Raw genomic sequence first — 17248 nt, forward strand, 5'->3', positions numbered from 1 at the left:
AGATTGGGAGTTAGGGACTGACATGTACACACTGCTACATTTAAAATAGATCACCAACAAGGACCTACTGTATAGCACAGGGAACTCTGCTCTACATTCTGTAATGACCTAAATGGGGAAAGAATCTGAAAAAGAATAGGTATATATATGTGTAGAACTGAATCACTTTGCTGTACACCTGAAACTAGCACAACATTGGTAATCAACTAGACTCCAATATAAAACAAAAGTAAATAAATTTTTTAAAAAAACAACTGTTTTTTAAAAGCAAGGGCTATTGGAATTCCTGTGATCACCATAAATGCTAAAGAAACCCAGCTGTAATGTGGGCGCCTTCCCGCACAGAAAGCGTCTGTTTGTCAGGCATGGGAAGGAACTGGTGTGGCTCAGGGTGGCTTTGTCTCCGGTGGCCCAGCAGCATCTTGTACTAGTGGAGCAAGTGCCTCCTCCCTAATCCGTTGTTGACCCCCTCTCCGTCTGTCTGTCTGTCTCTCATCCTGTGGGGAGTTAACTAGTGGCCATGGGTCTACTGGAGGACACCCAGGTCTTCTTCAGAGTCAGGTCCCTTTTTCATCTTCCCATGAAAATAGCAAAGTCTGGGAACTTTCACATGGGTGGAGAAGGCAGAGGGGAATGAAATTGTAATTGCATCACAGCAAACTCAAAGTATTAATAGAATTAAATTGTTATAAGGGAAGTCAAATAATAGTTATTACTCAACGGTAAAATAATTGTCATTCATAGAGTAACAAAGACACTATTCAGAAAAAGAGGATGACTTTAAAATCCCTGAAGCTATTTTAAATGCATATTTTATGGCAGAATAGACGTTACATGTCTAAATAAGTCCTTTATCTATCCTATAACAGTCTTGTTCTAGATGGAATTAACTAACGATTTTTACTGTATTTTTATTAGCTTAATTTATTAATAATCCTGAAAATGTTTGTATTTGTTTTTGTCCTGCATTGCACAGTATCTTACCCTTCAGTTAGCAATGCATATTGTGAATCTCTTAATACAGTTCTAAGTGTGTAGTACATCTGATCCTGGTCTGCCTCCATGATTTTATTTCAAAATGATAAATACAATGTAAAAACTATTATGATAATGTGGTGTCAACAATGACCATGACTAAGGTACCTTACTTTAAAATGGGCAATTGAATACTGTTGGTGGGAATGTAAGTTGGTGCAGCCACTATGGAAAACAGTATGGAGCTTCCTCAGAAAACTAAAAGTAGAATTACTATATAATCCAGCAATCCCACTCCTGAGCATATATCCGGACAAAACTACAATTCAAGAAGATACATGCACCCCTATGTTCATAGCAGCACTATTTACAATAGCCAAGACATGGAAACAACCTAAATATCCATCAACAGATGAATAGATAAAGAAGACGTTGTATAATATATGTATACAATGGAATACTACTCAGCCATGAAAAAGAACAAAATAATGCCATTTGCATCAACAGGGATGCAACTAGGGATTATCATACTAAGTGGACTGGGCGTTTGGGGTTAGTAGATGCAAACTATTATATATAGACTGGATAAACGACAAGGTCCTGAGATCAACCATAATGGAAAAGAATAGAAAAGAATAGAAAAAAGAATGCATATATATGTATAACTGAGTCACTTTGCTGTAAAGCAGAAATTAACACAACATTGTAAGTCAACTATAATTCAATTTTAAAAAATAAATAAAATAAAATGGCAATTTAAAACTCTAACTCTTACGCTTACAGTGTTATCATTTCCCTCTTGGATGTGATGAAATGGTGTGTCCTGATGTTCTGTTGTGTGGAATTAATAGTGCAAGGGGGACAGAGTCAGGACAGGGCTCTTTTCCAGCCAGTCTCTGTTGAGGGCCAAGCCGTAGGGTAACAGCAGCTTTAACACACAGCAATTCACAGAAAGCACGTGCACTTTTTTTTTTTAACATCTTTTTTGGAGTATAATTGCTCTACAATGGTGTGTTAGTTTCTGCTTTATAACAAAGTGAATCAGTTATACATATACATATATCCCCATATCTCTTCCCTCTTGCGTCTCCCTCCCACCCTCCCTATCCCACCCCTCTAGGTGGTCACAAAGCACCAAGCTGATCTCCCTGTGCTACGCAGCTGCTTCCCACTAGCTATCGGTTTTACGTTTGGTAGTGTATATATGTCCATGCCACTCTCTCATTTTGTCCCAGCTTACCCTTCCCCCTCCCCGTGTCCTCAAGTCCATTCTCCAGGTCTGTGTCTTTATTCCTGTCCTGCCCCTAGGTTCTTCAGAATGGTTTTTTCTGTTTGTTTCTTTGTTTTTAGATTCCATATATATGTGTTAGCATACAGTATTTGTTTTTCTCTTTCTGACTTACTTCACTCTGTATGACAGACTCTACGTCCATCCACCTCACTACAAATAACTCAATTTCGTTTCTTTTTATGGCTGAGTAATATTCCATTGTATATATGAAGCACGTGCACTTTTACAGACGGACAACATGAACCCTGCAGACAGTGACTGTGCAGGTCTCCGAGGACTCCAACTCCGCACACACCCGCATTGCAGAAGTCAAGCTTTATTGGGGGATCAAAGCCCAGCAGACTGCCCCCAGACACTGCAGTCACTCATTCATTCAATGACTAATTATCGGACTCCTATCACGAAGCGTGGGCTCCACACCAACAAAAATGAGGACCAGGCAGCCCCTGCCTGGCGGCATCCACAGCCTGGGCAGAGACAGTAGGATATGCCCAGCACTGTCCACTGTGTGGTCAGGTCTGAGCCACCTGCAGGCAGCAGGGCTCCCCATGGGGTCTGTGAGCAGACGTGTCCCCACTCCGACCGTACTAAGGAGCAGCTCAGCTGATAAGACACAAGTGGACCCATGAAAAGGAATAATGAATTGGTCCCATTGAACCGCAGACAGATTGCTCAATAGTGGCCAAGATGGCCAAACGCTTTAGTGGGGGTTGGAGAGTAGGGGAGTATAAAGGAGCTTCCGTTCTAAAGAGGGAACTTGGAAAGCCATGCTGGGGCGTGTTTGAGGATGTGAGTTCCTGGTGCCACATTCTCTGGCCCCAGAGCGTTGTAGAACGATGTTTCCACACACCTGATCTGCCTTTGTGTCTTCCTCCTGCTCTTCCCTTCTTTCCCAGTTGGTGCCAGGAAATATAAGAGTAGGTACAGAAAAGACAACAAATCAGTGTTACTAAATGCTTCTTGCTACCATCCTTCTCCCCGATACCACCTTATAGCGTTGACTATACGTGAAGGTAAAACAGAACGTGAACTAAAGTGGAAATTAAAATCCTCGATTTTTTTTTTCACTTGTCAGCTGATAGCAGAGGACATTTTCATTATAACTTGAACAGAAAAATGTATATCTGACTAATAACATGAAGATTAAAGACCCTAGGCATAATAATGCCAAATCCTTAAATAAATGGACATGTAAGCTCCATTAAAAATTAAAACTCTGGCAGAAGTTCTTCGAGGATTTTAGGCTGGAAGTCATGAAGTATTAGCTTACCTACTTTCACAGTTTTAACCAAAAATAACCTTCCTTCAGTTTGCAGTTGGGAAGAAAAATGATATCTTGATATCTCGTAGGAGAATATTGAAAGGATGTAATGTAATTAAGAAACTGAGAGAAATGTTAAATTTTCTGTAATAAAGATTCAGGTAGGATGGGGATGAACCCCCAACCATTTTCAGTCGATGGTACAGATAAATTGTGGGCTTACTCTTCAGCCCCATCCGTGTTTGTGGCATTTTAACTAAAGGAAAACAAACAAAAAAAAAACTAAATGAGACATTTAAGATACAAAGTAGTTTAATCATCCATTATTTCATTCCTGTGAATATTCTTTTCCTTCCTTGACCCTTGTACATTTTTTAAGAACACCCCCCAGTCATTAAGATCCCTGTGTTTGTTTACCGCACCGAATTGTAATTCGTCATGTCACTTTTCTCTTTCTTCCAGAGCTTCTTTGAAGGGCAGTCTGCACCATGGGACTCTGCTAAGAAAGATGAAAACAGAATGAAGAACAGATATGGGAATATTATTGCATGTAAGTGTTGACAGCAGCATTGTGCTGTGATGTAACTTTCTTTTCACATCTGCTAAGATGGACCACCAGCCTCGCGCGGCAAGAATTTGCAGCGCAATTACTGCCTTCATCCCGCTGGAAAAGCTGGTGTGATGCTCGTGTTAGGGAAAGGGAAAACTGCCTTAATACCCCCACTATGTCCGTGTGTCTTGCTGTGGGGCTAGTTTTACTTTTAGATTTAAGGTTTGGGTAGCCTAGGTAATGTTCAAATGCTGAGACAGAAAATGCACTTTGGAAGGAGTAAACATAACAGGTCTAACGCTTCCCATCTGCTCCATGAGAAGGAATAGACATAATGATTCGAAGCACGCCTCGCTGCCAGGAGCTTCTCAGCAGACATGAGCTCATTAATCCTCGAGACACTTGGGGTGGGGAGGTCAGTAATAGCCCCATTTTGAGGACAGGAAACTGAAACTCAGAAGTTAAATGGTAGTCCCTGTATCACAACACTCATTAGCAAAAGAGCTAGGATGATATCTCAGAAATTCCCAGTTCCTATGAAAAGGAATGGTGCCCATCCATAACGCCTCGGAGGGTTTTTAAATCGAGCCCAACCTCATTAATGTTCCGTAACGATGGCAGGTTGCCTGGTAGATTGATGAGCTTCCTTCTTCCAGGGCTGAAGCCATCCACCCCCTGCATTAAACTGCTCAAAGCCACACGTGACTGCACCGAGGTACTGACAAGGCACTCACGGAATTAATACTATCTCTAAAGATATGTAAATTTCAAAAAACAATAATAATGTGAACTACAGAGCACCTAGCTCATCCTCCCTTATTTCTTGTAAGAGAACAGACTTGAAAGGTTTGGCTACTCCAGCGGAGCTATATATTATCTTTCTTGATCGTGAAAGTGCGGTTAGATTTTATCTGCCCGAGTTAACATTTTCTTGGTAAGACAGTTGAGCTTCTATAGCAGCGCCACCCAGTAGAATTTTCTGCGATTGTGGAAATGTTCTGTGTCTGTGCTGTCCGGTGCAGTAGCCCTCACCGTACCAGCACTTGAAATGTGGCTGGTGTGACCGAGGAACTGAATTTTCTATTGTATTTAATTTTAATTATTTTTAATTTAGATCGTCCATGAGACGAGGGGGCTCCCATATTGGATGGTACAGACCTACAGTGTGTTTCATTTTTATTTTTTATTTATTTATTTTTTTTTTTTGCGATACGCGGGCCTCTCACTGTTGTGGCCTCTCCCGTTGCGGAGCACAGGCTCCGGACGCACAGGCTCAGCGGCCATGGCCCACGGGCCCTGGGGCCCAGCCGCTCCACGGCATGTGGGATCTTCCCGGACCAGGACATAAACCCACGTCCCCTACCTCAGCAGGCGGACTCTCAACCACTGCGCCACCAGGGAAGTCCAGTGCGTTTCATTTTTAAAAAGAAGGGTGTCGGGGTTTACATATAATATGAACCATCCCAACTGGGCCTGAACATGTCCTGTTTTCCCTTTGGCCACTCACAAAGCCAAACCACTGGTTTTGCAGATAGCAAGTGCTAGCTTCGGGTGCCTTGTGCATTCATTTACTTAGAGCTTCATTTTTAGAGAGAAGATGTTCCCCTGAGATCTAAGGCTTCATTGCCCCTCAGTGAATTCAGTCAACACTTGGCCCCCCGAGGACCCCAAGGTGATGGGGACAATGTCCCTGCCCCCAGGACAGAGCAGCCCAGGCAGATGAGAGACTGTGAGTCTGGTCCCTCTGCACCAGGACGCAGTCCTGTGTTGGAGCTGTGTGTACAGTGCTGTGTGCTACAGGGGCTCAGAGAAGGAAAGCATTATTTCCAGCCAGAGAGGGGTCATGGGAAGAGTCCATTGGCCAGTATAGATCCTCCCAAGTTCCCTCGTGTTCTCTGCGAGCCTGCTGAAGCTTCACACCCTCAGAAGAATCCAGATTTCTCAAAGTGGCTTATAGGAGCCTTCGCAGGGTTCCTTCAGCTCTGCCACTAACTCCCAGGAGGTCCACGGAGGTAAAATGAAGACTTCACAGCCATGCCACCCACGCCAGGTGGAAGAGATGTCAGTGAGCCCTTGTCCTGCGGCCGCCATATCCAAGGTGTGGGCCTCACCCCGAGCATCTGGAGAGCAGCGTCCAGGGCTCTGATTTGGGCTGTGCTCAGAGACCCGGGCTGCCTCTGTTCAGTGTGACTTTGACTCCACTCCTTCCCAATGTGTAGTTTGACGGCTGCACTTGGTAGATGTTTGAGAAATAGTTTTGAATGCTTAAAGAACAAAGTGATAAAAGCTAGCATTTGCTGAGCACTTGCTATATGCTAGACACCCCACCCCTGTTACACCTGTTAAGCCCTTTACACCTGTTAACTCCCTCACTCCCTGTAATGATCCTGTGATATGGGTAATATTGTTTATCTATTTTATAGGAGAGGAAAACTGGGGCATAAAGAAGGTGAAAGGGTTACACAGTTAATAAGATGGGGACAAGATTCCAACCCGGGGGCAGCTCTTATAACCACCACCCAGTGGATGCTGGATAGTCAGTCCCCACCGGCCATTAGCATCATTGCCTGCACAGGCCAGTGTCTGTGACAAGAGGCAGCTTAAGGAGACTTTGACCCCCCTCATCCCCATTCTTCATCTCCCCAGGCCACCTCCAAGTAAATATACAAACTAAGTACAAAGAGTACACTCCACGTTGAAGGCAGCTTCAAGCCAAGTCCTCCAGCCCCCAGGCTGACCCCCTGTGGCCCCCTGTTCTGAGATTCTGGAGCTGCCGCTGTTATGGGCCTTCAGCAGAAATTCTTCTTCGATGGCTTCAGATCTGTTGCCTAAGAAAGATATTGGGGTCAGGGCCTAATTTGTGTATTAATTGTTAGCCTATCGTCACTAACCATCACTAGCTCAGAATGGGCGTCACCACCAAGATCATCTTCAACTCTCAAGACCCTGCACTTAGGATAGATTATTTCATCACCCCTAGGCAGGCACTGGCTGTGGTCTGTGTGTCCAGCAGAATGTTGTCAGAGGTGGAGAGGGTTTAAATCTACCTCCCACCCCCATGAATGTACTGTCTGTGGGCTGGACCAGACTAGGATGCACGTGAACTAATAGGACAATGTAAATGACTAAGGGAAAAGCCTTTGGGGGCAAAAGAGAGGAATTTAGGATTGGGAACTAGAAGACACAGTTCAGAGTCTGTTTCACCATGTATTAGCCAAGTGACCTTGGGAAAGTCATGAACCTTCTCAAAGTCCCAGTTTCCTGAAAAGCCAGCTGTTGTGGAAATGAACTGAAACGCCACATAAAAACAACACTGGGCTTCCCTGGTGGCACAGTGGTTGAGAGTCCGCCTGCCGATGCAGGGGACACGGGTTCGTGCCCCGGTCCTGGAAGATCCCACGTGCCGCAGAGCGGCTGGGCCCGTGAGCCATGTCCGCTGAGCCTGTGCGTCCGGGTGCGTCCGGAGCCTGTGCTCCACAACGGGAGAGGCCTGCGTACAACAACAACAAACAAACAAACAAAAAATCACTGATTTTTGTTACCTTTAAAAAATCACATCTTTCTTCTCTGTTACTCCTTACCTTTGCTCAGCTTAGTGGACTGAGTAGGTCATTTAAAATGGAAAAACAAAAGCAGCGTTTGGAAGTCTCGGGTTGGAAATGGTGAACTTGTGGATAATTGCAGACGCTACGTTGCTCCCTAATTGTCAGCAGGATTCTGCACAGCGACCCACTCATCACGGGCTGTGACCATGGGCTCTATTTCTGGAGACTTAGCCTGGCTGTCACCTTTATTCCTGATAAATCCCAGAGGGGGAGGATTTTCCAGCTCTCACCTGCCTCCACCTTACCTGTTGGGCTCTTTCAGTGTTTCTTCCATCAGCTTGCGTTGTTTTTGTGCTTTTGTAGGAACAATGTCAGAAAGACATCCTCTGCCCAGGCAGCTCTGTCCAGTCTCCTGATCTTACCCCTCAGCTGCCATGGCATTCTGAAGGCTTTCCCCACACACACATTGTCTTTTTTTATGTATTTTTAAAGTAAAAATTGTCTGTATTTAAAGTGTACAACATGATGCTTGATATAGATAAATAGCGAAATGGTTACGATAGCCAAGCTAATGAAAGTACCTTCCCCTCTCGTAGTTGTCATTTTTTATGTATGGTGAGAGCACCTGAAATCTACTCTCTTAGCAAGTTTCTGGATTCAATACAGTATAATTAACCATTGTCATCATGGTGTACATTCAATCTCGAGACTTAGTCATCCTATGTAACTGCCACTTTGTACCCTTTGACCAACACCCCCCCATTTTACCCCTTCCCCCCGCAAGCTCCTCGTAACCACCCTCCCACTCTCTGCTTCTATGAGTTTGACCTTTTTTAGATTCCATGTGCAAATGAGATCATGCAGTGTTTTTCTTCTGTGTCTGGTTTATTTCACTCAGCATAAGGTCCTAAAAGTTCATCCATGTCGTTGCAAATGGTTACCTTTTCCTCTAGTTTTCTATTGCTTTCTAAAATCCCTCTAGAACTGTCTGTGGTTGTTTATGTAATTGTCTATAACGGTCTATGCTGAAGTATTCTGAGACATCAGCCACTTAGGCCACCTACCGAACAATTATTAATGCTCTTAAAATAGGGTGTGCAAATCCTTAGATGCTACTAGCAGCTAAATAGCAGGAGTTTGATACCACATATGGGTTGCAGAAATACCACTACTGCTGGCTGGCTTAAATACCAGAACTGTCCAGATGCCAGCCCATGCCAAGTCTGGTGTTAGAACTCACAGCCTGAGTGCTGTTTCTCTAGGGGGGCCCCAGTCCAGCATGAGCTCCCCAGTAGGGTCTGATGAAGCCACTGCAGTGCTAAGCACCCCTCTGAGAATCACCATTTGGAGCTGCTTCATTTGAGACTGTATGTCTTTAGTTATGGCAGTGACAATGAATCTTTGATATTGTTAAAGTTGTAGAAGAATTAAAGGAATAAAAATACTTATCTAAATCACCCTAATGTATACACTCATACTGGTTGTTTCTTTAAAGGCATGGAGAAAAGTATTACATCTCCCTTCCCCACTAAGAAATTCTGTAATTGTGGAAAAATCAGTTTCCCTGACTGGGAAGCCCGTTTCAGGGAGTCTAGGCTTTGGGAATAGCACCACTAACTATGATGAGGAACTGGGGGATTCAATGAACATGGCCTAGAGATTCTTGTTAGTGCTTTTCAGAGAACATAAGAAGTGCTTTAATGATCACATTCGTAGTTTTGCAACAGTGTTTGCATATAAAATGGTGTTAATGGTGCTTAAAAACTGTTTATTGGCTGTTGTTCTTAAGTAAGGTGAACTTTTCCCTCATTTACACACTAAATTTGCTGAGCTAGCCCTTTCCAAATATAAATAAATACCCTGTCCACTATTAACAGACACACACACACACACACACACACACACGCGCGCGCGCGCCTGTGTGCGTAGCCCTCCTGGTAGTCTCAGCAGTTCTTAATTGTAATTAACAATTACAATTGAGAGAATAAGATGCAAGTCAGAGAAAAAGAATGAAACTCTGCCATTTGCAACCACATGGATAGACCTAGAGGGTATTATGCTAAGTGAAATAAGTCAGACAGAGAAAGGAAAATGCTGTATGTTACCACTTATATGTGGAATCTAAAAAATAAAACAAACAAATGAATATAACAAAACAGAAACAGACTCACAGATACAGAGAACAACTAGTGGTTACTAGTGGGGAGAGGGAAAGGGGGAGGGAATTGAGAGGTACAAACTACTATGTATAAGATAAATAAACTACACGAATGTCATGTACAGCACAGGGAATATAGCCAATATTTTATAATAACCTTAAATGGAGTATAATCTATAAAAATATTGAATCACTATCACTATTTTATACACCTGAAACTAATATAATATTGTAAATCAACTATACTTCCACTGAATAGATAGATGTTAGATAGATAAATAAATAGATAAGTAGGTAGATAGATAAGGCCTGACGCAGGTGAGGAAGGGAGCCCGGTCCAGGCGGAGGCCCTGAGGGAGGGACAGCCAGCCCGGGTCAGTGTGGCGTCGGAGACAGTAAGGACCTCGTGTAGCTGGAGCAGAGGGGGCACCATCCAGGGGAGAGGCCGGAATTGTGAAGATCCTGGGGGACAGCAGTGAGCCAACACATACTCAGCCCCTACGCTCGGGAAGTTGACATCTCCTTTGAGAGGAAGAGACTTGATTATACAAATAAATGAAATAAAAATAAAAATGAAATAAAAGTCAAGGGCCATAAGGAGAGGAGCGCAGTCCTGCAAGAAGCTGTACGTGGGAGCTGACAGATTCCGGAGGATGTGGAATGAAGACAGCCGACCCAGGGGCTAGAGCAGGGGTGCTCAGACATTCGGGAACCCATAGTTTGAGGAGGGGAAGGAGGGCGGGGTGGCCAGAGCTGGGGTGGGGAGGGAGAGGTGGGCCTGAGAGAGAAGAAGGTGGGAGCCAGGCCTGCAGGGCCTTCTGGGGCAGATTCAGTGTTTTAGTCTTTATTATAAGAACAAGGAACACCTCGTTAAAGGGTTGGGAGGGAGCGTTAATCTAATTTACATTTGGAAAGATTAGTCTAACTGCAGTAGAGAGTGAATCAGAAGGGGACCCTGGCTAAAAGAGTCTCTCTCAGCCCAGGTGACAAGGGATGGTAATGTGGACTAGAACGTAGCAGATGGATTCAAGGGAGACACAGGGTCAGAGGTGACTCCTGTGTTTCTGACTTGGGTGGATGGAGGATGGACGGCAGACAGACAGACAGGTGGAAGGACGGGCTGTTTACGAGATGGGTAACACTGGAAGGGAACCAGACTTGGAGCTCAGGGGTAGCAGTGAGGTCGGCAGTAGCAGGGAAAGCTTGTGAGTTGAATCCAGGGATGTACTGAGACGCCTTTGAAACATTCAGATGGGATCCCAAGTAGGCAGTTATGTGGACGGCTCTGGAACCCAAAAGATGTAAATTTGTGAATCTTGGGCCACATCCGTGGTGGTCGTGAGGCTCTCTGTGGAGGGAGCCACATGGAGGGCGTCAAGGGCCTAGCACCCAGCCTGGAGGGGCTTTAAAAATGAGAAACACTGAGGCGAAACCGCTTAGCATGTGCAAAGGAGCACGTGTCATGGAGGGGAGGGGGCAGGCAGGGCGTCCTGCTGGGGGGTCTAGTACAATGAAGATGGTGATGTAACAGGGTGGGGAGCAGCCGTGAAACTGCCAAGAGCTGCTTGGGATGAGTAGGGGAGGGGCGAGGGGGGTACGGCCTTGACCGTGAGGACCCACGACTCTTATATGAAGGGGAGGCCCTTCTGAGGCCTGGTTTCCGTCTGGACTCAGGGTGCCCGTGCTTAGTGAGGCGACTAAGAAGACAGTGTGAGCTGTGACCCGGTCTGTCCCACCTGAGTCTTCTCACCAACTACCCCGTCTCCATGGCCCGGGCTGAGGGCTGCACGTCCCCAGGACTTTGTCTTAAAGCAAGGTGCTTCTTTCTGCTAACTGAGCAAACGTGTCACTTCCGAGGGATGTACTACTGTCGTGATCCAGGTTAGGTATAAAGGCAGGCGAAGGCGGGAGAGAGGGGGACGGGGTGAGCGTAGGAGGCAAGATGCACTGGGAGAAATCAAGTTTTGATTTCCTGCATCAAAACTCGGGCAGACAAGAGCAAGACAGAAACATATCCCACAATATGTGCAGGAAAGAAAAGGGTAAATTCTAGAAAAATCAGGCAAAATAACGTAAGAGTCGGGGGATCTGCCAGGAGTCTGAAAATAAAGAGTAGGCATCTCTGACAAAGGGTCCAGGTAAAAAAGTCAGAAACAAGGCAGGACTAAGAAGTTGGTGACCCAAAACCAGCTGCAGGAGTGAAGCTTAGCACAGAGCCAGCCAGCGCTCAGCTGAGAGCTCCTTCTTGCTTCTTGATCAGAAGCTGCCTGGCTGGGCCTGAGCCCACTCTCCACCCCCACCCCCACCCCCGTGGGCAGTGGCAGGGACCCCAGGCTGGAGCAGTGGGGAGGAGTGCAGGACGCCCGGCACTTCCTGTCGGTTACCTTGGCCCCTCTGCCTCTTGTACCTTGAAACCAGTGCAGACCAGCCCTTGGCAAGAGGTAACCACAGGAAGAGCAAGGCTGTTATTTGAAGCAATCAATTATAATTAAAATTAATTTTGAGTCTCCTGTTGGTGGGCAAATGTTACATACATCACTGTGATTCCAGTTTGCCTTAAATATGTCATCAATATTCAGCAGAAAGGGAGAATTGGTTAGAGATGAAAGATTATCAGTGACAGACTCCATTTCTGCCGCTATAATAATATCTAATCACTTACAGGTTCCAACTGCAAGGCTGTGACCCAGATCCATCGTGTTTAATGTGAAAATGATGTTAAAATATTTGAAGCTATGTAGATGTATTTTAAACATAACGTTATTTGATAAAAAGGGCATAAATAACATGTTTCAGGGACTGAAGGACCTGCTTTAAATCTCTAATTACCCCACCTCTAATGTGTGAAGACAGTCATACACACACACACACACACACACACACACACACACATGCATGCATATATACACACACGCATAGATACACACCCCCACGTAAATACATACATATATACAAACATACATACATGTACACATATATACATATATGCGTATAAATACATACACGTATATACACACCATAAATACGCACATACATACATATATACACACATACATACATATACACAGAGAGACATATTTATGCACACATACATATATACACACATGTAAATACATATGTATATAAATACATACATACACATGCATATGTGTATACATACATATATATGTATATACACACACCATAAATACATACACACATACATAAATACACACGTGAAGACATATGTTTGGAAAAGTCCCAATCGATTATAATTTTTCAGCATTAAGCAATGGTTTGTTATGACCAGGTCTTTATGGGCCTGTTTCTTAACCAAAAATATGATTTTTGCCCTATTTCATGTAGTAAGGGCTTTTTTGAAAGAAATTGGAGGAATAGCAACAGATCTTTAATGCAGATTGAGTTTCTCAAAATGGCAGAGTTTATTACCCTTCTGGATGGGGTAGCATTGAGTTGTGATTATTATATAAACATTAATTGAGGTTTGATCATATTCCATTCATCCATGGCTAAATAGGTTTCTATTTCCAATTATAAAAACAGTTCATACACATTAAAGAAAATGTGTGCAGTAAAGAAAAGAGGGGGGAAATTGTCCAGGACCTCACCAAACAAATTCAAACCCTGCTAACATTTTATTTCTATTTCCTTCAAATCTCTTCTCTCTATGCCTTGAAGTTGTTGGCTTTATTTTGTAAAATAAAAATAGATTTATTGTTTTCTTTCTGATTCCTAAGACAGTATAAACTATGTAGACAATACATAAAATCATAAAGCAAAAGTAAATATCCCTCCAGATTTTGCCACCCAGCAGAAGCCCCATCCCTTCAGTTGCCCACTATGCCTTCCTAGACACATATGAAAGTGAGTTCGATTATTTCTTATAAACAGACTCTTAGGAGACTTGCTGCTTTGTAACCCGCTCTCCTTCACTTACAGTATGTCACAGAGATCTTTCCAAGTAAAGAAATTCAAGGTCTAGTAACTCTTTGTAATGATCGTTTCAGATTCCATTGTTTTGTTTAGATCACTGTTGATCAGTCCCCTGCTGAAATCATTGAATGGTTTAAACTGGGTGGGGAGAAAATAAATTGTGTTTTAGGAAAGTAGCTCTCAGCATGGATTCACTGGAAAGGGGGCAGTCTGTAGGCAAAGATGAAACCGTTCAGCTGAGAAAAATTATCAGGTCATGAAGTCACAGCAGTAATGATACAGGTGCCAGCTCACCTTTACTTAGTTCTAACTATGTACCAGACACTAATGCATGACTTGTATGAACTCAAACCTCACAAAAACGCTGCGAGGTAGGCACTCTTTTATTTCCATTTTACAGTGGTAGAAACTGAGGCACGGAGGTTAAATAACTTGTCCAAGGTCACACAACTGGAAAGTAACAGAATTAGGATCAAACCCAGGGATTTTTACTCCAAAGCCTGTGATCTTAACCTGTGTACAACACTGTACAGAATCAGGGATGGAAAACAAAAGCTGCTGAGTAAATGCCAGGGGAATCAGATGAAGGAGTTGTTGAGAAGTATTCGGCCTATTTCCAGACCTTTTCCTGTTTCCTCTTTAAAACTAGCTAAACTCACGTTCCCCAAAAAGTGGGTACGTGGAGTTTTCAGTTCCACTCTGCTCTGCTGGTCCCCAAACAAGCCTACTGGGCTCGTTGCACTGTGAATTGCCAAACTCCAGCAAGGGTGTTGCTTTTATTCGTAGAAGAGAGTAATTTCCTTTTTTATTGTATTTTATTCCTTTTTTTTAGTTGATTTTCAGTGTTTCAGGTGTATGGCAAAGTGATTCAATTTTATGTATATATAAAACTGAATATATATCAATAGGTTATTACAAGATATTGAACATAGTTCCCTGTGCTATACAATAGGTCCTTGTTGTCTATTTTATATATAGTAGTGTGTATCTGTTAATCCCCTACTCCTAATTTATCCCTCCTCCTCCCCTTTCCCCTTTGGTAACCATAAGTTTGTTTTTACCTCTGTGAGTCTATTTCTTTTCGTAAATAAGTTCATTTGTATCATTTTTTTAGATTCCACATACAAGCAATATCACATATTTGTCTTTCTCTTTCTGGCTTACTTCACTTAGTATGATAATCTCAAGGTCCATCCATGTTGCTGCAAATGGCATTATTTCATTCCTTTTTATGGCTGAGTTATAGTCTATTGTGTGTGTGTGTGTGTGTGTGTGTGTGTGTGTTTGTATCTCCCACATCTTCTTAAGATCGAACTGTCCTATGTTCTTGAGAGAGAACTGTCCTATGTTGACATGTATTATCTCACTTGGTCTCCTCAACGTTCCTGTGAAGGAACCGCCATCACCCCCTTTTACAGATGAAGCTCAGCAGATTCAGATTTTGTCTAAGCTCACAATTGGTGGGATAAGTAGAGCCAGCATCTGAATCAGGGTCTCTGGGTACCAAAGCCCTGTTATTTTCATGTACTACCCAATGTGAACATGAAATGGCTTTGGAATAACCAAGAAACACACCCCACCTAGGAGAGAAACAGGGACGACAGTCTTATAACTCCAGAGTCAGGTCCTGTCAGGCTTACCCGCCTGTGTCTCCCAGAAACACCAAGTCCTTGCAGTCTTAACTGCTTGGTTTTTGTGGTCAGTCACTGACCTATTGTTAACCACAAATCCCACTGGATTTCCCAACCTTCATACCTGAGCAATCGAGTTCTCCAAGCTTCTTCCTCCTTTTGACCCAGTTGCTGGACTCTGGCTGACTTCCAGCTGGACGGCCTCCAAAGCCAACTGGGAGGACGGGGCTCAGCCAGTGGGCAGCTGGCATTTCTGTGGATCCTTTGCCTGCGTGACCCCATATGTGCTTCAGGCCAGAAACATCCTCTGGGCATCCCCCTATAGTCATTTGATACTATTGAGCCCCAACAGAAGGAACTGAGCTTTCCTAAAAGAATGGTTGGTACAAATTGTCTTCTTAATTGGCGTCGGATTCAAGGTGATTCAGATTTCAAGAAAATATGGCAGTGAGCCTCCGTGTACTGCTTCATTTGCCTCCAACAATCTATATTTATTGCTTTGATAGTCACCTGAGATGAGGGCTTGACGTGAAGGAGGATGTCTGAGAATCCAGTTTCTGCTCCCAAGTCGTTCTCAGGTATCCGAGCAGCAGCTTGGAGTAGACTCTTGTAGCTGGAGGGGTGGATTCTCTTACTTCTTTTGCTTTTACTTTCACTGGCTCAGCGTGGAGGAGGGTGATACTTTCCTATTTATTTCACTGCTGTTTAGGACAGATGGTTTTCCCAACAGCCTGCTGGGAGGCAGAGGATTAACTTGATAAGTGCTAACATCCCACCCAAGAAGGCCAGGTGTGCGAGGACCAGCCCCCCTCATTTCATGGCTGAGTAATATTCCACTGTACATATGTACCACATCTTCTTTATCCATTCTTCCTTCCAAGGACATTTAGGTTGCTTCCAAGTCTAGGCCCCTGAAAACAGGGCAGCACTAAACGTTGGGGGTGCACGTGTCTTGTCGATTGATGGTTTTCCCAAGATATACGCCCACAAGCGGAATTGCCATATCCTCTGTAGCTCTAACTTTTAGATTTTTAAGGGAACTCCATACTCTTCTCTCAGTGGGCTCAGCTCCTGCCCCCGTGTTCTCCTTCCTACCCGAGGGGGAGCCCACTCTCCCCGCTGAAATATCTGCCCGCCTGTCTCAACTTAGACTGACTCATCAGTACTCACACTTACGTTGTCACAGAAAGAAAAAACACCTCGTAGGCCTCATTTCAGTAATTCCCAAACATACCTACTCAGTACACTTTATAAAGTATGGCAGTTGTCCTCAAGGAGCAGGCCATATAGTCACTGCCTCTCCTTCATTGTGGAAGGGAATGAGCCCCTCTCAGGAGGGGACCAGCAGAAAGGACCCCACGGGCTATGAGGCCGCAAGTCCTTGAGGTGCCCTTCCCACCTTGAAAGTGCTGCTTCCTAGGAGCCCAGGGCTCGAGTGGAACATGAGGAGGTGTCCTACAAGGAGGCGTGGAGGAAGTGGACTCTTCGTTTTTTTTTAATTTTGGTAACAGACACACAACATAAAACTTACCATCTTAACCATTCTTAAGTGTCCCGTTCGGTGACATTAGGTTTCTTCTGCACCCATGAAACAAGAGCTCACTCTTCCCCACCATCCCAGCACTTGCCAACCACTATCCTACTTGCTGCTTCCATGGATTTGACCACTCCAGGTGCTTCATATAAGTGAGATCATACAGTATTTGCCCTTTTGTGTCCGGCTCATTTCACTGAGCGTAATATCCTCAAGGTGGACTCTTTTATTTTTAAAGTGTGAAATATAGGTACAGAAAAGGGTATAATGCATCCCTATATGGGTTAATACATTGTTGTAAAGCAAACACTCGTAAAAACACTAACCAACTCCACAACAGGACCATGGCCAGCACCCAGGGGAGCCCTGG

General features: G+C 44.0%; 1 protein-coding gene across 4 annotated transcripts in view; it reads left to right on the forward strand.

The window, feature by feature from the left end:
• The window catches only part of PTPRM (protein tyrosine phosphatase receptor type M), a 760161-nt gene that overhangs the window by 654713 nt on the left and 88200 nt on the right, over positions 1-17248 (forward strand). For all 4 annotated transcript variants that reach the window (XM_059041256.2, XM_059041252.2, XM_059041253.2 and 1 more), the window contains one exon: positions 3990-4077. In XM_059041256.2, coding sequence (XP_058897239.1) covers positions 3990-4077 — 88 coding nt within the window. The remainder of the gene's footprint in view (positions 1-3989; positions 4078-17248) is intronic.

This window comes from Kogia breviceps, chromosome 15 (assembly GCF_026419965.1).
Source record: "Kogia breviceps isolate mKogBre1 chromosome 15, mKogBre1 haplotype 1, whole genome shotgun sequence".
In the NCBI taxonomy this organism is placed as follows: domain Eukaryota; kingdom Metazoa; phylum Chordata; class Mammalia; order Artiodactyla; family Physeteridae; genus Kogia; species Kogia breviceps.